Source organism: Corythoichthys intestinalis, chromosome 2 (genome assembly GCF_030265065.1).
Source record: "Corythoichthys intestinalis isolate RoL2023-P3 chromosome 2, ASM3026506v1, whole genome shotgun sequence".
In the NCBI taxonomy this organism is placed as follows: Eukaryota; Metazoa; Chordata; class Actinopteri; order Syngnathiformes; family Syngnathidae; genus Corythoichthys; species Corythoichthys intestinalis.
This window is the reverse complement of record NC_080396.1, coordinates 72,779,075-72,804,312: the sequence shown is the minus strand read 5'-3', so window position 1 is coordinate 72,804,312 and position 25,238 is coordinate 72,779,075. Positions and strand designations below refer to the sequence as shown.

The 25,238-nt window shown below is 37.4% G+C and overlaps 1 protein-coding gene across 3 annotated transcripts in view; it reads right to left on the bottom strand.

The window, feature by feature from the left end:
- Nucleotides 1-25,238, bottom strand: part of nrp2a (neuropilin 2a) — a 150,168-nt gene that overhangs the window by 26,764 nt on the left and 98,166 nt on the right. For all 3 annotated transcript variants that reach the window (XM_057857838.1, XM_057857847.1, XM_057857855.1), the window contains exons 8-14: nt 16,173-16,317; nt 10,675-10,850; nt 7,523-7,702; nt 7,316-7,460; nt 1,134-1,208; nt 961-1,065; nt 498-763 (exon numbers count right to left, since the gene is read on the bottom strand). In XM_057857838.1, coding sequence (XP_057713821.1) covers nt 498-763; nt 961-1,065; nt 1,134-1,208; nt 7,316-7,460; nt 7,523-7,702; nt 10,675-10,850; nt 16,173-16,317 — 1,092 coding nt within the window. The remainder of the gene's footprint in view (nt 1-497; nt 764-960; nt 1,066-1,133; nt 1,209-7,315; nt 7,461-7,522; nt 7,703-10,674; nt 10,851-16,172; nt 16,318-25,238) is intronic.

The window sequence follows — 25,238 nt, the reverse complement described above, 5'->3', positions numbered from 1 at the left end:
CATTCTGGTCCACCATCCGGCGTCTCAGAAGAGGAAAGCAGTGCACCATTAACACTGTGTATAGAGATGGGGTACTGCTGACCTCGACTTCGGACATCATGAGTCGGTGGGGAGAATACTTCGAAGACCTCCTAAATTCCACCGACACACCTTCCTTTGAGGAAGCAGAGTCTGGGGACTCTGAGGTAAGCTTTCCTATTTCTGGGGTCGAAGACACTTAGGTGGTTGGAAAAATCGGGTGGATAAGGTCCGTCCGAAGTTTCTGAAGGCTCTGGATGTTGTGGGGCTGTCGTGGCTGACACGCCTCAACAACATTGAGTGGACATCGGGGACAGTGCCTCTGGATTGGCAGACCGGGTTGGTGGTCCCCCTTTTTAAGAAGGGGAACCGGTTTGTGTGTTCCAATATGATTGAGAATGATATTGAAATCATATTATTTTACGGTAGCTTCTCTGAGAAATTCAACTTCCAACAAACCAAGAGGAAATCCTCCGTACCTGGTAGTCTTTAGGCGAACGAGGCAGGATTGTGCGGCCCTCCTTCCAGACAGGACCCTGGTCAGCTTTCAGGGTCCAAAGTAGGGTCTCCTCATTGTGGGCGTCCAGCAGCAAGACCCTGAGGTGCCCCTCGGCTTCTCCCCACATTTGGTAAGAAAAAAGCAGGCAGACGGGGCCGCTGTCGGCAGCCACCACCGGACTGAGGAGTCGGGCTCTTTGTTGCGCTGTCTTAGCGCTGGCTTCCATGTATAGATGGCTGTTGAGCTCTGAAGAAGATGGAGATGTTTGTTAACACCATGCACTGGCTGCCTTCTGGAGAAAACTGAATACAATCTTGCTTCTGCTATATTTTGTAAAATTTTGGCGGGATTGTGAGATGTTAAACCATGTTGTTTTCATGCTTGTATCCATTTTTTGAACCCTGGCATTGTCGCGTCCATCGACAGCTCATTCGGACGCTCACCGTGGCTGTGCAGAGACCAGAGAAGGGGGGCGCCGGGGTCGTGCGTCCAGCCGCAGAGGCCGTGCTCAAAGTCACACGCGCCGTCCGTCGGTGAAGGAGCGGCCGCTGTTGAGTCCGGAAGAGGATAACCGTGAGAGCCGGCAACTTCCGACTTTAACTCTATTCGGTGTTACCTGTGGTGGAGGCGGCGGCCGTGGTGGTCTGAGCTGGAGGCGTAGGTGTGGTGGTGTCTGCAGGCGTGCTGATTTCTGCGGAAAGGCCATGTTAAATTTAACAATTTGAAATAAGATGTGATACATTGTTACCTCATTCAATGCCATTGACGGTGATAGACAGCCAATTCATTGGGTCTAGGAGAGGCTGGCAGCAATCGTTCCATTATAGAGAAGTTTCTGAGGTACTTCCACTTTTCTCTAATAATTTTGTAATTCGTGGTTTATTGACCCGTTTGACCTGCACCAATCGTTTTAAATAAAACAAGAAATGGAATCATGTTGTCCAAATGTTTTATTGTGATCAATATCTTCATGTACGCTTATATGTACATACATTGTAGTATTCCCTTGTAACAACAAAATCCGTGTCAACCCTTCTGCATTTGGCAAATGAAATATAATTTGTAATTTCACTTCATTTTGGTCACTCAAGTGGCCGGCCAATCAACTTATACCTCACATCAACACACGGTGACAGGTTGTTAAAATTTTGTCCACGAATGATCAATGAAGTGATGAGAACAATCACACAATCTCATCGACGTCTCATCTACGTCGTGCTGAATCCATTTTTGGAGATTCCGTGGGTTCCTCTGGCTTGATTTTGCAGTTTTAACTCTGTCAACACACTGCTTACTTCAACCGCAATTCAAGTTGTTCTTTCTAAATTGGAAGTTCGGAGCAGACATTTTCCAAGATGGCGCCACCCATATTTCGCTCAGGAAACTTTTTTATGAATTACTGTATTTTTATATGAATTTCTTTATTTAAAAGTACATTCAGAAAACTAATAAAATATTAAACAAGAATTAAAAACAGCTTAACCTCAGGCTTCACTTCCTGTTGATTTTGGGGCATTTCTGAGTCACTTCCTGTTTATTTCAGGTCACTTTCTGTTCATTTAGGTTGGAATTTCATGCCACTTCCTGTTGGCTTCTGGGCATTTCTGTGTCAATTCTTGTTTATTTTGATAATTTGAGGACAACTTCCTGTGTAGTTTGGTCACTTCCTGTTGAATTTGGGGCCTTTCTGGGTAACTTCCAGCATATTTTGGCCACTTTGTTACTTTTGGAGCATTTTCAGGTCACCTTCTATTGTTTTTGGAGGATTTTCAGGTCACTCTTTGTTAATTTAGGTTGAATTTTAGGTCAATTGCTGTTGATTTTTGGGTCATTTCTGTGTCACTTCCTGTTATTTTGATTATCTAAAGGCAACTTACTGTTTAGTTAGGTTACTTCCTCTTGATATTGGGGCATTCCTAGGTCACTTCCTGTTCATTTCAGGTTACTTTCTGTTCATTCAGGTTGAATTTCAGGTCATTACGGTAGTGTTTTGGGTATTTTTGTGTTAATTCCTGTTTTTTTGTTTGTTTGTGATAATTTAAGGGCAACATCTTGTGTAGTTTGGTCATTTCCTGTTGAATTTGGGACATTTCTGGGTAACTTTATGGACACTTTGTTAAGTTTGAAGCATTTTCAGGTCATTTTCTATTGTTTTTGAGGCATTTCCAGGTCACTTCCTGTTCATTTCAGGTCACTTTTTGAATTTAGGTTGAATTTTAGGTCACTTCGTGTTCCTTTTTGGTCATTTCTGTGGTAATTCCTGTTATTTGGATTACTTAAGGGCAACTTCCTGTTTAGTTTGGTTACTTCCTGTTGATTTTGGGTCATTTCCTTTAATATTTACTGCCGGTGTATTTTGGACACTTTCTGTTGATTTTGGAGCATTTTCTGCACACTTCCTATTGTTTTTGAAGCTTTCTTGGTCACTTCCTGTACATCTGGATCAGTTCCTGTTTATCTGGGCCAATCTCAAGTCATTTTCTATTTCTTCAAGTCACTTCCTTTTCATTTTGAGGCGATTTCAGGTCACTTCCTGGCATTTACGGTCACTTCCTGATGATTTTTGGGCATTGGTGGATCACTCCCTGTAAATTTGATAATATAAGGGCAACTTCCTGTTTAAATTGGGGCATTCCTGCGTCACTTCCAGTGTAAAGGACACTTTCAGGTTACTTCTTGTTGATTTTGGACCATTTCGTTTTAATTTGGGGTAATTTCTGGGTTGCTTCCTGTTTTTTTTTTGTCACTTTCTGTTGATTTTGGGGCAGTTTGAAGAGAAACAAGCTCCCTAAAACGATAAAAAATTACTTAATATTTATTTTAATGGGAAATAAATCTGTGTAATGTACAGGGTCGAAAAAAAGGCCAATTGCAAGTATTCCAGTTGTCTACTACGAGTGGGATTATTTCTTGGCTGAGAGCAAAGTAGTGTGTTGGTTGCCTGGCAACTGGTCCCAGCAAAGCATTTGTGCGGCACAAATAGAAAATGAACATTTTTGTTAGGAAGTGGAGCAGCTTTCCTTTTCAATGAGTAAGTGTTCAAATCATATCCATTAAAGTGTGGTAATGCATTCAAATGCGCCACAAAATGAACAGATGCTGTACAAAAAAAGTGCTTTGACAAAAGTACTGGTTGATCTTAGGGTTTTTTTAAATTTGTAATTTCTGAATATTTTTAGATAATTTTCTATATTTTCTCTATTTCTTTTTCTTTATTTTTTGTATTAAAACAAATAATCATTTTCAATTTTAAAATTATATTTTTATATTTCCTTCTATTTCTATTCAGTTTTTATTTTGGTTTTATCAAATTAAGCAAAAATTTCAATTTTTATTTTTCATTTGAAAAGTGCAGATATTTAAAGTAATTTTCTATATTTTCTTCTATTTCATTTTTTTTTTGCTATTTTGATTTTTATATTTTCTTCTTTTTAAAATTAATTAAAAACCCAATCAAACAAAAATTTCAATTTTTTATTTTTAATTGGATAACTGAACATTTTTAGTTAATTCTATTTAAAAAAAAAAAACTTTAGGTCTTTTTTTCCCCCTAATTTTTTAATCATTAAAAAAATCTCCCATATTCAGTTTTTTTTTTTAGAAATCATTTTTTATTAAATTAAAATAAATGTTTTTTTTCCCCCTAAATTTCCATATATTTTTTATTTTTATTCAGTTTTTTAAGAATTTTTTTTTAAAATTTAATTTCATTATTTTATTTTTATATATAATATTATATGTATTGTATATTAACTGTGTTTTTACTCAATTGATAAAGTCATTTATTTTTGATAGTTACCAAATAAAAATATATGAACAGAGAAAAAAAAGTAGTGTTAGGTGTCCAATTCCTTTTGAACTCATCGACTTTCAGTATAGTATTTACAAAGTATGTGCTTGGGTAGTTAGTAAAATAATAAAAAATATATGTATTAAAAACATGTGATGAATGTCCAATTCATTTTGACTGGGAAAATTAAAATGAATTGGACATCTATCACCGTCAATGGCAGAAAATGTGCTAACAACGTACAAGGGAGTGTGAGCTCATCCTAACCGAACTGAACGTGCCGCCTCAGCTGATGAAGTTCATTTTTGTTAGCCATTAGCCACCAGATGGGCTGCTAACTCCCTAGTTTATTCTTATGAAAAAGATTTTTCGATGCCCAACGTTTAATCGTAAGCCGCTCGCCGATTCTTGTAGTCCATTAAAATTCTCACCAGCTCTCGTGATTTCTAAAGGTCACAGTGTAAATGTGTTGACCTTTCCCGGGTGACAGGAGTGTCGTGGGAAATGGGAAAAAGAAAACGAGCTGCCTGCAAGCTACTGTTCAGAAGTCACATGAGCTTCAAGCATCAGGTGTGGGCTTCTTTTAGTGTCATTGACGATGTTAGACGTCCAATTATGTGGCAACCAATCGCCCTCGATCAACGGGTTGATCACTAGTTGACGTCCAATCATTTTGAAGTGTAATTTTCTCTGAATAATATTTTTATTTTTCGGGATTTCCTCATTTATGGCTGCATTTTTCAATATAATTGTATTTATTTAATATGTTTTTTTTTTTTTTTTAAACTTTTTTTTTAATTTTTTTAATATTGTCAACTCTTTGAGAAAGAAATAAAATAAATTCCTATATGGTTAAAAAAAAATATCTGAGTGTTCATTTTTATTAATTTTAACTATTTTATTTCCCCCCAGATATATTTAATTTTTCCCAATGTTATACTTGGATTTTTAATGATTTTTCTATGTTTTATTCTATTTATCTTTAATAGTTAAAAAGAATATTTTAATCATCTATTTTTGATTTTTCATTTTAATGATTTTTTTCAATTAATATTTATTTATATTCACTTTTAATTCATTTTTTTATCATTTGTTTTTTAAAACTTATTTTTATTGTTTTCAATTATTTTTGTTTACTTATTTTAATGATTATATTTTCTATATAATTATGTCAATTTTTAAAACTGTATTAACTATTATTCATTGATTTAATGTTTTAGTAATTTCCTAAAAAAAAAAAAATTAGCTGTATTTCTTTGTATTTATTTATACAATTTTTTACCCATTAATATTTATTTATTTTCTATATTTTCTCCTATATTTCCTCCTTTAAACTCATTTTTGTTATTATTTTTGTTTGTTTTAATTATTTCATTTTCCATCATTTGTTTTATTTTTTGAAATTGTGCCAATTTTTAATTTTAATTTTTTAATGTATTTTTTATCGATTTAATTTTTTAAAATTAATTTCCTCATAAAAATGAACTAGCCATATTTTTAGATACATTTATTTTAATTTTCGCCTTCTTAATTTCAATTACAAATAACAAATTTTTAAAAGTTAATTCATTATTAATGAATTTAATTTATTAATGAATTATTTTCCATTAATTTTCTGTATATATTTTTTTATTATTTTAATTTTTTTAGTGTATTATCTATTAATCCTCTATTTCAATTTTCTATTAAATCCTTCCGTTTCTTTTTAAAAATATATTTTTTTAAATTTTCTATATTTTCAAATTTGTATTCATTTTCCATCATTTCTTCTATTTCTTTTTTTTAATTTCAAACTTTAAATTTAAGTGTATTTTTCAATTTCCAATGTTTGTTTATATATAATCATTATATATTATTTGAACTTGTACTTCATTTATTCATGTAAAATCTGGCATCAAGAGCTTGACCCTTTGGCGCCACAAATGGAACGAACTTTACATTTCATAATACAGCATTCACTACTAAAAGATTATAAGTAGATTAAAACGCACGCATATTTTCCCAAAGTGTTGCTAAGCCTAGGCCGGGACGTCTCATTGTGCGAACGATGCCATCCTCCCTCCTCTCAGACTGAAATCATCCTCATGCATTTTGCATTTTTTTGGGGGGGTTTAGAGTACATTCGCCGGTGATGTCGAGTAGATGCGTACGAGAGGGGAGGATGAGGGAAAAGGGAACATTTGTGAACCCACGCACGAGGCCCCGAGGGGGAAAAAAGTGCAACCGTGTGTCGGCTCGGTGAGAGGGAACTTATTCTGCTCGTCAACCTTCAAACTACACCAAGCATCGGCTTCAAAAATAGCCAAACCTGAGAGGGGAGAAGTGAATAATATACGCCAAGGGAAGCGGAGGATTTACGGGTTGGCAGACCTTGCTGTGGGAAAGTTTTCATTTTATTATTAAAATTTAAAAAAAGATGGAAAACAGGTAATATTTTCTGTTTTATTTTAAATCAAAACGAGAATTTTTTAAAATTTAAATGTACCGGTAATTTACTTTTTATTTATTTTTATATCTATTTGAATTAAGGTAAATAAGTCAATAGTCACTTTTCAGTTAAAAAAAAATCTTTTTTGTTTTGGAATTTTTATATTTTTTTGCTTTTTTTTTTTATTTAAAAAACTAAGTGACATAAGGAGTATTTTTTTTCTTTTCAATTAAAAAAAATATTCTCTTTAAATTTTTCATATTTGTAAAAAAAACTTCTCATCACGTACTTCAAACAGAAACAAAAAGTCGATATGATTTATTTTCCCAGGCCACACAAAATGCCGCGACCGGGCCTGTTCCGGCCCCCTGAACTGGTGTTTGACACCTGCACTTTCCCGACAAGTACACAGTGGGACCACAGACATCTGGAAAACAGACTACCCTCCAAGTTCTCCTGAGGGACACATTCCTGTACTCCTTCCACCATATTTTCCAGGTGAAATAATTCCTTCCTCCCGGTTCAAGATGAATCGATCACCGTCAATGGCACGGAAGCCATCACGAGCGCTGCGTCCTACCTGGAAGCTCGCATCCCAGCACCTCCACTCTCATCCCGATCCCAACCGGAGACCATCGTTCAGGGTAAAGTCGGACATACTGCGCCACCGTCTCCTCAAAATGACGCAATTCCGGGGCGTCGTAGTGCGTGTTTCCCTCGAAAATCTGGAAAACATAACCCGTCAATCCAAAATGGGGTCATGCACCATGCTGTAAAACCCACCCACCTTGGGTTGGCTGGTCTTTCTGTCAATGATGAAATTCCATTCTTTTCCATTGAGGCTATACGCGACTTTGTACTTGCGAACAAAAGCTCGGTTCTCAGCTGTTCCTCCGCTAGCAGCATCTCCGCCTCTGGCTCCCTGGGTGATGACTCCGCGCACTGTTTTGGGCACACCCAGGTCCACCTGGAAGCAATCAGAGATGAAAGAGAACTTCTATGGTTGGCTCGCTAACAGCTCGGCTATTATGTATTCGCTAGCGAACAGGATTCACAACCAGAATGGATTAAAATGTCTCCATTTTTAGTGCTGCGCTAACTAGCTAGCATTTGTTGTCGACAGAACAGCCACATGGCAACAAGAGAATAGAACGCCTTTTGGATAGCATGATAACAGCTCGGATGTTAGATATTTGCTAGCAAACATGATTCACAACCAGAATGGATGATTATGTCTAGATTTTTAGTGCTGCGCTAACAAGTTAGCACATGTTGTTGAATAGAAAGCCTATGGAGAGCATGGTAGCAGCTCGCATAATTCTAAGTTCATGGTTATGTGTTTGCTAGTGGACAGGATTCACAACCAGAATGGACGATAATTTCTAGATTTTTAGTGCTACACTAACTAGTTAGAACATGTTGTTGACAGAATAAAGCCTTATATATTTGCGAGCAAACATGATTCACAAAGCTCTGACGTGATATATTTGCTAGCAAACATGATTCACAACTGGAATGGATGATTATGTCTACATTTTTAGTGCTGCGCTAACAAGCTAGCACATGTTGAATAGAAGGCCGATGGATAGCATGGTAGCAGCTCGGATATTATAAGTTCATGGTTATGTATTTGCTAGCGACCCGGATTCACAACCAAAATGGATTATAATATCTACATTTTTAGTGCTACGCTAACTACCTAGCACAGTTTGTTGACAGAACAGCCACATGGCACAACAAAAGAATAGAAAGCCTTTGGATAGCATGCTAACAGCTTAGATATTATATATTTGCTAACAAACATGGTTCACAAAGCTCGGATATTATATATTTGTTAGCAAACATGATTCACAACCGGAATGGATGATTATGTCTAGATTTTTAGTGCTGCGCTAACAAGCTAGCACATGTTGTTGAATAGAAAGCCTATGGATAGCATGGTAGCAGCTCGGATATTATATATTTGCTAGCAAACATGATTCACAACCAGAATTGATGATTCTATCTAGGTTTTTAGTGCTGCGCCAACAAGCTAGCACATGTTGAATAGAAGGCCGATGGATAGCATGGTAGCAGCTCAGATAAATATAAGTTCATGGTTATGTGTTTGCTAGCGAACAGGGAATGCAAATCACAATTTAAGACGTATAGTGTCAACAGAACTTAAAATTTTAAGGAAATGGAACTTAATGAATGCTGCAGCCAGAGTCCTCACAAATACAAGGAAGCTGGACCACATTACACCGGTTTTGAAATCGCTACACTGGCTTCCAGTGAGTCAAAGGATAGACTATAAAATACTACTGCTCGTCTACAAAACACTTAATGGCCTTGGACCAAAATACATGCTTGACTTGTTAGATTCCTATGAGACATCTAGACCCCTAAGGTCGTCTGGAACGGGTCTTCTGCATGTTCCAAGAACAAGAACCAAGAGGGGTGAGGCAGCATTTAGTTATTATGCTCCTCACCTCTGGAACAAGTTACCCGAACGTCTGAAGTATGCTCAAACTGTTAGCTCCTTTAAATCAGGGCTAAAAACGCTTTTGTTTGGCACTGCATATCCATAACTGTCTATATATTTCAACCTACCTGCCTTCTATTCCTATTGTGCTTATCTCCATTGCTGATTTCAATGATTATTAGTAGTAGTAGTTTTTGCTTTATTTTTATTTTTGTTTTATTTTTATCTATTTATTTTTATTCTGTGATTAGATGTGATCATTTGTCTTGGTTTTTACGTTGTGTTGATTTAAATGTGATTTTTATGGTCTTCATGTGATGTAAAGCACTTTGAATTGCCTTGTGTTGAATTGTGCTATATAAATAAATTTGCCTTGCCTTGCCTTGCCTTAAAGGTGCTATTAAATGGTGATCATATTTAGCTTTCTAATTCTGCGCTAGCAAGATAGCTAGCTATCACATGTTGCGAGAACAGTCACATGGTAACAAGATATAAGAAATCCTAATGCGTTCATGGTTATGCACCATCAAAGTGAAGTCTAACTGTAACTGTAGTCTTGAAACAAATCTGAATAAGGAAAAACATTGCAATAAAATAATGCCAACTGGTTAAACTTGAGAGTAGCTGAGATCTGTCATGACAGAACATCGCTTCAATGATATCTGGCGCCATTTAGCGTCATGAATGGGTATAACGTCTAGACCGCGAATATAAGATGACCCCCTCTTTTTCAGTCTTATTTCAATGCAAAAAACACCATTTTATATTTGGGCCAATACGGTACATCTATGGAATAAACAAAAAAACACTAACTAGCAAATGTTGACAGAATTGTCACACTGCAACAGGATAATAGAAAGCCTATGAATAGCAAGCTAGCAGGTCAGATAAAGATGCGTTCATTGTTATGTGTTTGCTAGTACTAGGAAACGAAAAAGCTTCTTAAGATGTATAACATCAACAGAACTTAAAATGTTTAAGTAAATTGGACTTTTCTAGCTTTCTATTAGTGCTGCACTAGCAAGCTAGCTAGCCAGAAAATGCTGACAGAAGTCACACGACAACAAGAGAATAAAAAGTCTATGGATAGTATGCTAGCAGCTCGTTTAATGTGTTTGCTAGGGAACAGGAAAATGCAAAAAGCTACTTAAGACGTATAACGTAGAGAGAACTTAACATTTGAAGTAAACTGGACTTAAACGTGCTATGAAAGCGAAAATGAGACGGCCATATTGGTTGGGGCAATGTTCCCATTAAAGTCATTGACATTAAAATGAAAACTAGATCTCGAAGACTACATATTGTGTAGCATTGGTAAGTTATTTCTGAGTACCGACACAGATGACGTCATTTTAGTGCTGTTTCAATACCGATACCTGAATCAACTCTAGTCTGGATTAAACTCTAACAATTGAGTTTGATCTGTATGAGTACAATTTCTCCCCTACGTATCGGACTGACAAATCTTCTGGTACCTGTAGCCACTCCTCCCCAGCAAGCGGCTGTGAGGGTGCAGGGAACCAGCCGGAACGACTGGCCACTAAACGGGCCGAGCTGGGGTTCCACACCACGTCTCTGCTAGAGGAGGCCGTGATCTGGTTGTCGGGCAGCAGACCGGACAGCACCCCCTGCAGGCTGGAGCACGGGGCATCTGGAAATCAAAGTTTCATGCCGTTAAATCACTGCAAGACACTGTGACTTTAAAGGTGCATTTGACTAATTTTTGATGGTTCTCTTTAATCCTCTTCTCACTTTTTGGGTACACTACTCGCTCCACATACTTTAACCTGTTGACTATGTTCGAACTTCAACAACATATTCAAAAAAAAATCCTGGCATGCGGGCTTTTATTCAGTTTTTGACAAAAAATTACAGGTCTTCCAAAATATTATGTTTATATTTGACCAAAACGTCACATTTTTTTTCAACAAAACAAGACATTTTTTTCCCCAACATGTCACATTGTTTCACCAAAACGTAACAATGTTTGACCAAAACGTCACAATGTTTGACCAAAACGTCACATTGTTTGACCAAAATGTCACAATTTTTTACCATAATGTCACAATTTTTCACCAAAACGTCACAATGTTTGACCAAAACGTCATAATGTTTGACCAAAATTTCACAATGTTTGACCAAAACGTCACAATTTTTCATCATAACATCGCAATGAACACATTAGTGTTTGACCAAAACATCACAGCGTTTGACAAAAACATTACAATTTATCAACAAAACGTCACAATGTTTGAGCAAAACCTCACAATGTTGGACCAAAACCTCACAATGTTTGACCAAAACTTCACAATGTCAGTGTTTGACCACAACCTCACAGTGTTTGACAACAACGTCAGTGTTTGACCAAAACGTCACATTGTTTGACCAAAATGTCACAATTTTTTACCATAATGTCACAATTTTTCACCAAAACGTCACAATGTTTGACCAAAACGTCATAATGTTTGACCAAAATTTCACAATGTTTGACCAAAACGTCACAATTTTTCATCATAACATCGCAATGAACACATTAGTGTTTGACCAAAACATCACAGCGTTTGACAAAAACATTACAATTTATCAACAAAACGTCACAATGTTTGAGCAAAACCTCACAATGTTGGACCAAAACCTCACAATGTTTGACCAAAACTTCACAATGTCAGTGTTTGACCACAACCTCACAGTGTTTGACAACAACGTCAGTGTTTGACCGAAACGTCACAGTGTTTGACAAAAACGTCACTATTTCTCACCAAAACGTCACAATATTTGACCACAACGTCACATTGTTTGACCAAAATGTCACAATTTTTCACCATAACGTCACAATTTTTCACCAAAACGTCACAGTGTTTGACCAAAACGTCATTATGTTTGACCAAAATTTCACAGTGTTTGACCAAAACGTCACAATTTTTCATCGTAACATCGCAATGAACACTTTAGTGTTTGACCAAAACATCACAGTGTTTGATAAAAACGTCACAATTTTTCAACAAAACGTCACAATGTTTGAGCAAAACGTCACAATGTTTGACCAAAACTTCACAATGTTTGACCACAAGGTCACAGTTTGACCAAAACATCACATTTCAACATAACGTCATAATGTTTCACCAAAACGTCACAATTATTCACCAAAGAGTCACAATTATTCACCAAAGCGTCACAATGTTTGACCAAAATGTCACAATGTTTGACTAAAACGTCACAATTTTTCCCCAAAACGTCACAGTGTTTCACCAAAACGTCCCAATGTTTGACCAAAACGTCACAATTTTTCCCCGTAACGTCACAATGACCACGTCTGTAATTGACCAAAACGTCACAGTGTTTGACAAAAACATCACAATTTTTCACCGGAATATCACAATATTTGACCAAAACGTCACAATGTTTGACCAAAACCTCACAATGTTTGACTGAAACTTCACAATGATTGACCAAAATTTCACAATTATTCATCATAACGTCACAGTGTTTCACCAAAACTTCACAATTATTCACTAAAACTTCACAATATTTCACCAAAACTTTACAATTATTCACCAAAACTTCACAATGATTCACCACAATGCCACAACGTTTGACCAAAACGTCACATTTGACAAAAACGTCAAAATTGTTCACCAAAACATCACAATATTTGAACACAACATCGCAATGTTTGAACAAAATTTCACAATGTTTCACCTAAACGTCAGTGTTTGACCAAAACCTCACAATGTTTGACCACAACTTCACAATGTCCGACCAAAACTTCACATTGATTGACCAAAAAGTCAAAATTTTTCACCAAAACGTCAAATTATTTGACCAAAACGTCACAAATTTTCACCAAAACTTCACAATGTTTGACCAAAACGTCACAATTTTTCACCATAATGTCACAATTTTTCACCAAAACTTCACAATTATTCACCAAAACCTCACAATTTTTCACTAAGGCTTCACAATTTTTCACTAAAACGTCACAATGTTTCACCAAAACGTCACGTTTGACCAAAACATCACAATGTTTGACCAAAACGTCACACTGTTTGACCAAAGTATCACAATGCTTGACCAAAACGTCACAATGTTTCACCCAAACTTCCCCATTATTCAGTAAAACATCACAATTTCTCACCGAAACGTCACCATTTTCAACGAAATGTCTCCATTTCTTTTTACCAAAAACCCGATATCAGCAGGAAGTGACGCCAAGGGTTTACCTGCCAAAGCAAAGCTACCATCGCAATTCCTCCAGAAATTGCATTTTGTAGATTTTAATATAATTTGCATCTGATGGGGGACCAGCTTCACGTGGTAGATTTGTAGAAGGATGGAACATCTAGACTCAATTGCAATTACAAAAAAAAAAAAAAAAAAAAAACCTTCAACCATGGGCACACTTCCATTTCCACTTATCTTACGCATGAAACAGCTCAAAATATTGGAAACGGAGTAAAGTGCCTCTTTAAATCATTCGAATTTTAACACGCTTCAAAAGGGTGCTCCGATACGTTTCGAAACCATGTACCCGTACTGTGACGCTAATAGTTTCTCAACTTAGTAGCGAGAGCGGATCACAGCGGGCCGCCGACGGCCGCGGCCATGAAAGATTGATCGCAACTCGTTCGCGGAGTAAAGAGGACACGGAGAAAAAAAAAAGGCTAAAACCATCAGAGGGAAGACGGGCGCCGTCTCGGGAGGGAAGCAAGGGGAGTTCAGACGGAATGTGGAAGAGGCAAATGACACAAGTGAAGACAGCGGAAGGAAGAAGAATGGAACGTTTTCCTTTCATTAGCCTGAGGCGGACGACCGGTTGTTGGAAATAAAGTGTGGCTAGAGTGAGAATTCTTGCCGTTTAAGTGGATTCACTGCCATTGACGTCTATCTTTGTCAATGGCAGTGAAAGCTGAGCAAGGACAGTCAGTCCTTAGGCAATAATTAGGAATCACTTTTTTGCTAATTCTAGACTTTTGGGTCATTTCCTTTACATTTTGGGTTATTTTCTGTTGATTTCAAGGCATTTCCAGGCCACTTCTTGTTGATTTTGGGTGATTTCTAGTAAATATTAAGGCATTCCAGGATCATTTCCAGTTTTTTCAGGGTCACTTCTTATACATACCTGACCTTTCTGGGTCACTTTTCTTCATATTGCATTATTTCCTTTTGAGATTTGGGTAATTTTGGTCACTATGTGGTAACTTCCTGTTGAACTTTTCCCAGGTCACTTCCTGTTGATTTTGGGTGATTTTTTTGTTACCCCAGGGTCACTTCCTGTTGACTTTGGGTGACTTTTTGCAGATTTTGGGTCACTTCCTGTACATTTAATTTGCAATGAAATTAATTGAAAATTAATTAAACATGTAAAATAAATAGACGATAATTTTCAGGATATTACCCCCCCATTTAACAAAATAAATTCAATAAAATAAAAAATAAAGAGAATACATACATTACCCCCTTTTTTGTTTGTTTTAAATTGGAAAAAAATAGGGAAAGAGAATAATAATTACAATGTAAACATTTAAAAATGAGAAAATCCAAAATTGGCTCAAAAAATGGTATTTGAGCATTTTTTTTAAAGGTCTACTCAATGTCCTTTTTCAACAACTGAAAATTTGTTTTATTAATCTTTGTTGGCTGTTTTTGTAACGCAACTTAAAAATAATAAATAAATTAAGTAATAAAGAGAATATTCTCAGATATTTTCCTTATTTGTTTTCATATTTTGCACCAAAAAAATCACATTAATTAAAATTTTAAAATAATAAAAAATGACAATTTTTTTTTAAAATACAGAAATAAAATTGAATAGAAGATACATTTTTTTCTTTTTGTTTCAATTAAATAATAAATTAATTAATTAATAAAGAGAATAATCTGATTTTTTTCCTTATTCATTTTCATATTTTGTAAAAAAAAAAAATTAATTACAATTTTAAAATAAAGAAAAATATAAGAATTTTATTTTTAAATACACAAATAAAATTAAAAAAATAAAGAGAATACATACATTTTCTGTTTTTAAAAAAAAATTAAATATAAATAAGTGTATACCTGTAAGTGTAATATTATTAACTCACTGAAATGATTATTTTATTTATTTATTTATTTGTTTAACTTAAAAATGTAAATAATATTTTTTAAATGAATACAAATTTGAGTTAAAAACATTACTATTCACTCATCCGCTGCAAGTGACATTATATTCATATAATATCATAAATAAATTCCTCTAAGATTTTTCTCTCTCTCTTGGTTTAATGCATTTAACAAATATTTTTTAAAAAACTAAAATGAAATAAATTTAAATTTTGTAAAAAAACAAATCAGTATTAATTCATCCACTGCCATTGACATCATATTCATATTTTGTCATCAATAAATAAAATAAAGTAAAATTCTAATAAATGAATAAATGAATGAAATTATTAAAAACATTAAAAATTGAAATTCAAATTCAAATTAATAAATTCAAATAAATGAATATTTTTCTTTGTTTTATTAATTAAAAATGTAAAGAAATGAATTATTTTTTAGATGAATACAAATTTGAGTTAAAAAATACTATTGACTCATCCACTGCCAGTGACATCATATTAATATTTTGTCATAAATAAATTCATATGAGAATATTTTTGTATATATTTGTTTTAAACACATTAAAAAATATATTTGAAATTTTGTAATAAAAAAAAAGTATTCAACTCATTCACTGCCATTGACATCCAAGTCATACTTTGTCATCAATCAATAAATTTATATTAGAATATTTTTCTGTTTTTTTCCCCTAAATACATAAAAAAATGTAAATAACAATAAATTAGTTAATTTTTTATAACCATCCACTTCCATTGACAGTGATAGACATCAAATCCACTTCAACTGTCATCGAGTGATCACGTTTCACTGCCACTGACGTCAGAATAAATTGGACGTCCGACGCCGTCAATGGCAGCGCGTGTTACTGACACACCTGTAATCCGGCATCCGTAGAGCTCAAAGCGCAGGGCGATGCCGTTCCGCCACGTTTGCGGTCGTATCCTCACGAAGCGGGCTAAAACGGGCTGCGGCACACGGTTGAGCACCACCTCGGCCGGATCCGTATTGGCGTGGAAAACCTGCCGAGAGAAGCAAAAAAAAACCGTCGGCTGCCGTTGAATGTGCTCGCCCTCATGCGGGTTTATTTCTTATCTTTGGCTCCCTCACACTTGAGCGAACCGCTTTGCTTGGCCGCGCACACACGCAAACATACACGCGGAGCAGAGACAACCCAAACACGGATCCGGTGTCCTCGGCCCAGCTGTCGTTGTGTTTTGGGGTCAAAGTTCGGATTCTAGAAAGGCTGGGAAAACCGGATTAGGAGGAAGAATGGGTAGTTTTAGTAAAAATCTTTCATGATATGCCACGTTTTGGAATGATTTGCTGAAAGACGAAAGAACAAATTTTAAACCCGCCACAAATGTTAAATGCATCAAGTAGCGCTGCAATCCGGTGTAAACAAAGGGCGGGAACCTCTATGTAGCTTACGATACGATATAACATCCTTGTGTTGTGAATTGGAATGAATTTATCACAAATAGCGGCAACCCTCCCACAACAGATTGGACGTCAATGGCCATCAGTGGTAGCCAATGCCAGGCAACGAGTTAATTTAAAGGCATTTCATGTCATTTCCGGTCGATTTTTGGAAATTTCCAGGTCACTTTCTGTTAATTTTTTTTCATTCCCTGTACATTTTGGGACATTCCAGGGTCACTTCTTGTTCATTTCTGATCTTTTCCTTTTGGGATATTTACGGGTCACTACCTGTTCATCAGTCACTTATTGTTGATTTCAGGGATACTTACGAGTCATTTCCTGTTCACCGGTCACATCCTATTGATTTTGGGTATTTACGGCTTACTTCCTGTACATTTATGGTCATTTCATGTTGATTTGGGGTCATTTCCTGTTGATCAGTCACTTCGTGTTGATTTCGGGGTATTTACGAGTCACTTCCAATGATTTCGTGTCAATTTCCGTTGATTTTTGGGCAATTACAAGTCACTTCCTGTTGACTTCAAGGCATTTCAGGATCACTTTCTGTTGATTTTGAGGCATTTCAGGGTCATTTCCTGCTGATGTCAGGACACTTCCAGTACAATTTGGGGAATTATGAGATTTCTGAGCCACATCCTGTTTGTTGGTCACTTCCTGTTGAATTTGGGTCACTTCCTGTACAATTTGGGGCATTCTGAGATCACTTTCCGTCTATTCTAAATATTTTTTTCTCTGCATTTCTGGGCCATATCCTGTTCATCGGTCACTTCCTGTTGATTTCGGGGTATTTACAAGTCACTTCTTATTGATTTTGGCTCACTTCCTGTACAGTTTGGGTCATTTCATGTTCGTTTATGGGGCATTTACGGGTCACTTCCTGCTCATCGGTCACTTCTTGTCTATTTCAGGGTATTTATGAGTCACTTCCTATTGTGTCAGTTTCTGTTGATTTTTTCCCGGCATTTACAAGTCACTTCCTGTTTTTTTGAGGCATTCCAGGATCACTTTCTGTTGATTTTAAGGCATTTCAGGGTCATTTCCTGTTGATGTCAAGACACTTCCTGTTGAATTTGGGTCACTTCCTGTACAATTTGGGGAATTATGAGATCACTTTCTGTCCATTTGAAATAATTTTTTTTGGGCATTTCTGGCCCACGTCCCATTTGTTGGTGACGTGTTGAATTTTGGCTCACTTCCTGTACATTTTGGGCTATTTCATGTTGATTTTGGGTCATTTCCGGTTCACTTCATGTTGATTCCAGTACTCTTTATTGATTTTGCCTCACGTCCTTTACATTTTGGTTAATTTCAAGTTGATTTTGGGGAATTTACGGGTCACCTCCTGTTGGTTTTGGGTCATTACTTGTACAATTTGGGGCATTCTGAGATCACTTCCTGTCCATTTTAAAACATTTGTATGCATTTCTGGGCCACATCCTGTTTGTTGGTCACTTCCTGTTGCATTTGGGTTACTCCCTGTACAAATTGGGGAAATAGGAGATTGATTCCTGTCCATTTTAAATAGTTTTTTGGCATTTCTGGCCCACATCCTGTTTGGTGGTCACTTCTTGTTGATTTTGGGCATTCTGAGATCATTTTCTGTCCATTTGAAGTCATTTTTTGGCATTTCTGGGCCACGTCCGGTTTGTTGGTCACTTCCTGTTGATTTTGGGCCACTTCCTGTACAATTTGGGGCATTGTGAGATCACTTCCCGTCTATTTTAAATATATTCTTTTTCTGCATTTCTGGGCCATATCCTGTTCATTGGTCTGTTGATTTCGGGGTATTTACGAGTCACTTCTTATTGATTTTGGCTCACTTCCTGTACATTTTGGGTCGCTTCCTTCCTGGTCACTTCCTGTTCATCTGTCACTTGAAGTTAATTTCGGGTTATTCACGAGTCACTTCTTATTGATTTTGGCAAACTTCCTGCACATTTTTCCTTGTCACTTCCTGTTCATCAGTCGCTTCCTGTTGATTTCAGGGTATTTACGAGTTACTTCCTACTGTTTTTGGCTCACTTCTTGTACATTTTGGGTAATTTCATGTTGATTTTGGGTCATTTCCAGGTCACTTCCTGCTAATCAGTCGCTTCAAGTTGATTTCGGGGCATTCACGAGTTACTTCCTATCAATGTTCCCTCTAAATTTTTCATGTGTCTGAGGAGACACTCAAGCCCCCTGAGCACACTGAGGACCACTGTGAGCAACATCAGATGTGTACGCTGTGGCCACACACCATTATCACGTCTGTTCAAAACCTTGGATCATAGCAAGTTACCTGGCTTGTTAAAAGAATGAAAATACAGCAGCAGGTTTTTGTGCACGCGCGCAGCTTAGAGGGAACTTTGCTTCCTATTGATTTTAGCTTACTCCCTGTACTTTTTGGGTCATTTCATGTTGATTTTTGGGGCATTTCCAGGTCACTTCCTGTTCATCGGTCACTTCCTATTAATTTCGGTGTATTTACATATCACTTCCTATTGATTATGGCTCACTTCCTGTACATTTTGGGTCATTGCATGTTAATTTTGGGTACTTTCCAGGTCACTTCCTGCTCATTGGTCACTTCGTGTTGATTTCGGGGTATTTACAAGTCACTTCCTGTTGATTTCAAGGCATTCCAGGATCACTTTCTGTTGATTTGGGTGCATTTAATGGTACCTTCCTGTTGATAACAGGTCACTTCCTGTTTATTTGGGGGGAATTCGGTTGTATCGGTTTATTTCCTGTTGATATCAGGTCACTTCCTGTTGATTGTGGGGCATTTCAGGGTCACCTCCTGTTTATATTGGTCACTTCCTATTGATTTAGGAGCATTTTAGGGTTACTTCCTGCTGCTATTAGGTCACTTCCTGTTGATATCACATCACTTCCTGTTGATTTTGAATCATTTCAGGGTCAGTTCCTGTTGATTCGGGGCCATTTCACGGTAACTTCCTGTTAATATCAGGACACTTCCCGTTGATATCATATCACTTCTTGTTGATTTGGGGGCATTTCGGGGTTCATTCCTGTTGATATTGGCTGGCTTCCTGTTGATATCAGGTCACTTCCTATTGATTTGAATGCTGAAAGAAGAGTTAAATTTCATGCACACCATCTTGTTGCGGCCGCCACATTTGTAGACGGCGACCCATTTGCAATATTCCACATTCAGTCATGTGTCTCTCACAGTGACGGGACATATGATAGGGCTTGAAAATGTTCCTCGGAGGCTTTGATTTGATTTCCAGCCTGGCCTGATTTAATCAAAGGGAGCTTGACAGCAGTTATACAAAGCAGTGGGTATTTGAAGAGAAAAGTGGATGCCGGATGGACGGCCGACAGCTGCCGTGTTTACCTAAGAGGCCAAACAGTGGATGGGAGCTCTTATGGGGGTTACGTAAACGCCCGCACCCACCCGCGTTGCCGCTCCCAGATATTTGGGACAAAAAAGCTGTGGGATGGGAAGAACAGAAGGAAATTTTGACTGGGAGGAGGCCACACAGCCACTCTTCCTAGTGTAAATGAATTAGATGTCTGTTGTGGTCAATGACAGGCAATGAGTTTGTTACAGGTCATTTCCTGTCCATTTTTGGGGCATTCCGGGGTCACTTCCTGAACATTTTGGGCCATTTCCTGTTTATTGGTCATTTGTTGGTGATTTTAGGGCATTTTTTGTGTCACTTCCTGTTCATTATGGATGACTTACAGGTCACGTTTTGATGATTTTGAGGTATTTCCAGGTTACTTCCTGTACGATTTGGGGGTTTCTGAGATCACTTCCTGGCCATTTTAAGTTTATATTTTGGTATTTCTGGGACACGTCCTGTTTGTTGGTCACTTCCTGTACAATTTAGGACATTCTGAGATCATATTCTGTCCATTTCAAATTATTATTTTGGCATTTCTGGGCCACGTCCTGTTTGTTGGTCACCTCCTGCTGAGTTTGGGCATTTCCAGATCACTTCCTATTTGTTGATCACATCCTTTGGGTTTTGGGTCACTTTCTATAAATTTTAAACCCTTTTTTGGCCTTTCTGGGCCACTTACTGCTCATTAGTCACTACTTGTTGATTTTAGGGCATTTTTTAGGTGACTTCCTATTGATTTTGGGTAACTTCCTGTTGGTTTTGGGGTACTTTCAGATTACTTGTTGCTCATTGGTCCCTTACTGTTGATTTTGGGTCACTTCCTTTACATTTCAGATCATATCCTGTGGATTTTGGTTCATTTCTGGGTCACTTCCCTTTTTAAGGTGAATTCCTGTTGATGTGTCATTTTTTTCTACCATTGGAAATGAATAGGGTCATTTGGAAATAAATGTGTTTGTCATACATTGGTGCAAACATATGTTTTGATGACCTGAATTGCAGATATGGCCAAAATGGCCACAGTAACCACACTATCCAAGGCCAACAGCAGACCAAGACCATAGAAGTCCAATTTCAGACGAAAACATGCTTTTTTCAAACCCAGTCTTAAAACGGACGACTGTTTCTTAACATCCCTTTTGGCGACGTACAAAAAAATGTTGCCACGGGCTATCAAAACGACAAAGAAAGACAAATGAGCTCTCTGGAGAGGTGAGAGCCGGCAAGGCAACCTCAGATCGGAAGAGGAGCAACACAAAGACAATGACAGGTCAGTTTCCTCAACTTCCTCTTGTCTATCATCGCCGCGCCCACCCCTCGCGCTCCAAGGGTGAAAGTCCAACTGCCTCTGGGAAGCAGCTGGTTGCTCATCCACTCACTTGCTGATGAAGACAGTTAGAAAATACTCCACTCTAATCTGCCCGACGACTGCGGTTCCATCTTGAATAAATTGAATAATTCAAGTGGCCGTGTTGAGTCTCCCGACGCCGAGAATCATGAAAATATAACGAAGGAAAGCGGAAAGCGTCGCATGTACGCGTGCGACGGCCAGACCCGGCGCCGGCGGACGCTGGCGGGTGTTTAACTATTGATCACCTCGGTGGAAAATAAGGTCACGGCGGAAGGCGTGTCTGTCTGTGACTGTAAGTACGTATGATGTCGCGTAGCCTTTATAGCGCGTTGGTTGCCGGGGGGAAGTAAAGTCAAAACGCCGAAACGCAGAGATATTTGTGGGATGCAGTTCCCTCCAAAATTGAAGTTTTTGGATGAAAAAAAAACTCCAAACAAAAAAACAAATAAAAGCTCAACTCCACAATGTTTATTGGTCACTTTATTTTTGGCGCGACTTTTTTTTTTTTTAATTTTGCCGTCACTTTCTGTCAAATTTGGGACAATTCCTGTTGATTTTAGTGTATTTTCAGGTCACTTCCTGCGCAGCGGTAACGTCCTGTTGATTTTTTTGTGGGTATTTCTGGGTCACTTCCTGCTGATTTTGGTTCACTTTCTGTTGATTTCAGGTCACTTTCTAAGGATTTTGGGGCATTTCCAGGTCACTTCCTGTCTATATAATGTCACTTCCTTTTGATTTTAGGTCACTTCCTGTACCTTTTTGGAACATTCCAGGGTCATGTTCGAGACATTTTGGATCATTTCCTGTTGAATTTTTGGGGCATTTCTGTGTCACTTCCTGCTGATTTTGGTTGACTTTCTATTGATTTCGGGTCACTTTCTAAAGATTTTGGGGCATTTCCAAGTCACTTCCTGTTGATTTTGGGTAATTTTTGGTTGATTTTGGGATTATTTCCTGTAAAATTTGGGACAATTCTGGTTGATTTTAGGGTATTTTGTATAATTTTTGGCATAGTGGTAACCTCCTGTTGATTTTGGGTGACTTTTTGTTGATTTTGGCGTCACTTTCTGTAAAATTTGGGACAATTCCTGTTGATTTTAGTGTATTTTCAGGTCTCTTCCTGCGCAGTGGTAACTTCCTGTTGATTTTTGGTTCACTTTTTGTTGATTTCGGGTCACTTTCTAAAGATTCTGGGGCATTCCCGGGTCACTTCCTGTTGATTTTGGGTGACTTTTTGTTGATTTTGGGGTCACTTCCTGTAAAATTTGTGACATTTCCGGTTGATTTTAGGGTATTTTGTATTATTTTTGGAGTTGTGATAACTTCCTGTTGATTTCAGGTTATTTCCGGGTCACTTCCTGTTGATTTTGGGTCAGTTTTTATTGATTTTGGGGAATTTCCGGGTCACTTCCTCTTGATTTTGGCTGACTTTTTGTTGATTTTGCGTCACTTTCTTTTGATTTAGGGGCATTCCCTGTTGATTTTAGGGTATTTTTGTATTATTTTTGGTGTCGTGGTAACTTCCTGTTGATTTTGGGCTATTTCCAGGTCGTTCCTGTTGATGTTGGGTGACTTTTTGTCGATTTTTGGGTCACTTCCTGTATGTTTTGGGACATTTCCTGTTGATTTTAGTGTATTTCCAGGTCACTTCCTGCGCAGTGGTAACGTCTTGTTGATTTTGGGGTATTTCCGGGTCACTTCCTCTTGATTTTTGGTGACTTTGTTTTTATTTGGGGGTCACTTCCTGTACGTTTTTTGACATTCCGGGGTCATGTTCTGTACACTTTGGATCATTTACTGTTGATTTTAGGGTATTTTTAAGTCACTTCCTGTTCATTGCTAATCGCCTGTTGATTTCATGGCATTTTTGGTTTACTTCCTTTTTTGGTCACTTCCTGTTAATTTGTTGGCATTTATGGGTCACTTCCTATTGGTTTAAAGTCACCTTATGATGATTCGGGGCATTATTGGATCGCTTCCTGTTCCTTTTGGGCAATTTGAGGATTTTTTTTTTTGTCAGAGTTAATGCCAGAAACACTGAAAATGTTACAACAACAAAACATCTTTCTTCATGAAGAGTCCTCCGCTTTTTTTGGCTTCCTCAGCCTGCGCGCCTCTCCCCGATCTTGCTATGAAGATGTTGACAGCAGGAACTGGTTCCAGCTGGCCGCTCTCTGCTACGGACTGACTGCATGTATGTGAAATTATGTGTGGGAGAGTGAGCTATGGAGTGAGACATCACAGATGCATGTCTGTTCAGCCACGTTTCCACCGTCATTTTGTTGTTATGCTCCTCTTGTGACCATGCTTTCCACTAGTGTTGGACCGATACTAATATCAGTACCTTTAAGGTACAAATCCTTTTTTAGGCTCCATTCAGGTCCTTTTCCGTTTGATTTCGGTGACTTCCACTAAATTCTGGGGCTTTCCCGGGTCACCTACTGTACATTTTGGAGCAAATGGATGAAGTTTTTGGGTCAAAAATAATGACCACCCTTGGAGATTTCTTTACAAGTCCAAGTTGAAAATCAATAGGAGTGAATGGTTTTTGAGTTTAATATGGCATTGAAAATGAATGAAGCCATTGAAAACGTTCTTGTCAATTTTTGGGGATTTTTTTTTTTCTGCCAAAAACTGGCTGACAAATTTTGTGTGCTTTGCTACTGCTTATTGAATTTTCAGGTCTCCTCCTGTAGATTGCGGGGCATTTCTGGGTCACTTCCTGCTGATTTTGGTTGACTTTCTGTTGGTTTTGGGTTACTTTCTAAAGATTTTGGGGCATTTCCGGGTCACTTCCTGCATTTTGGGTGACTTTTTGTTGATTTTGGGAGTCACTTCCTGCAAAATTTGTGAAATTTCAAGTTGATTTTAGGGTATTTTGTATCATTTATGGCATAGTGATAACTTCCTGTTGATTTTGGGCTATTTCCAAGTCACCTTCTTTTGATTTTGGGTGACTTTTTTTTATTTTTTATTTTGCCGTCACTTTCTGTCAAATTTGGGACAATTCCTGTTGATTTTAGTGTATTTTTAAGTCACTTCCTGTGCAGTGGTAACTTACTGTTGATTTTTGGCCCATTTCTGAGTCACTTTCTGGTGATTTTGGTTCACTTTCTGTTGATTTAACGGCATTTCCAGGTCACTTCCTCTTAATTTCAGGCCCTTGAAAACATTCTTGTCAATTTTTGTACTTTTTTCTGCCAAAAACTAGCTGACAAATTTTGTGTACTTCGCTATTGCTTACTATATTTTCAGGTTACTTCATGTAGATTTTGGGGCACATCTGGATCATTTCCTGCTGATTTTGGTTCACTTTTTGTTGGTTTTGGGTCACTTTCTAAAGATTTTTGGGAATTTCTGGGTCACTTCATGTTGATTTTAATTGACTTTTGTTGACTTTTTGTACTCGCCTTATGTCGGTCTTAACAGGGAGCAGTTGGATTCAACCATGTTAAATGGTTGATATGTCATATTCACTGTTGCCACTAAAGGGTGGTGCATCCACCCAAATCCATAAAACTAAATGCAAACACTTTCAAAACAAACCATGACAACGGCACTTCTAATTAAACGAATACTCGAATCAGCAAGATTTGATTCAAAGCTTTTTTTTCTCTAATGGAATTACTCAAGTTATTTGATTAATTTTTGCAGCGCTAGATGCTATCGGATAATGGAAATGGCCGAAAACTCAGCAGGAATTAACCTGGGATACTCCAAAATCATCAGAAAGTGAATCTAAACCAGTGCTTCTCAATTATTTTCTGTTACGCCCCCCCAAGGAAGACGTAAA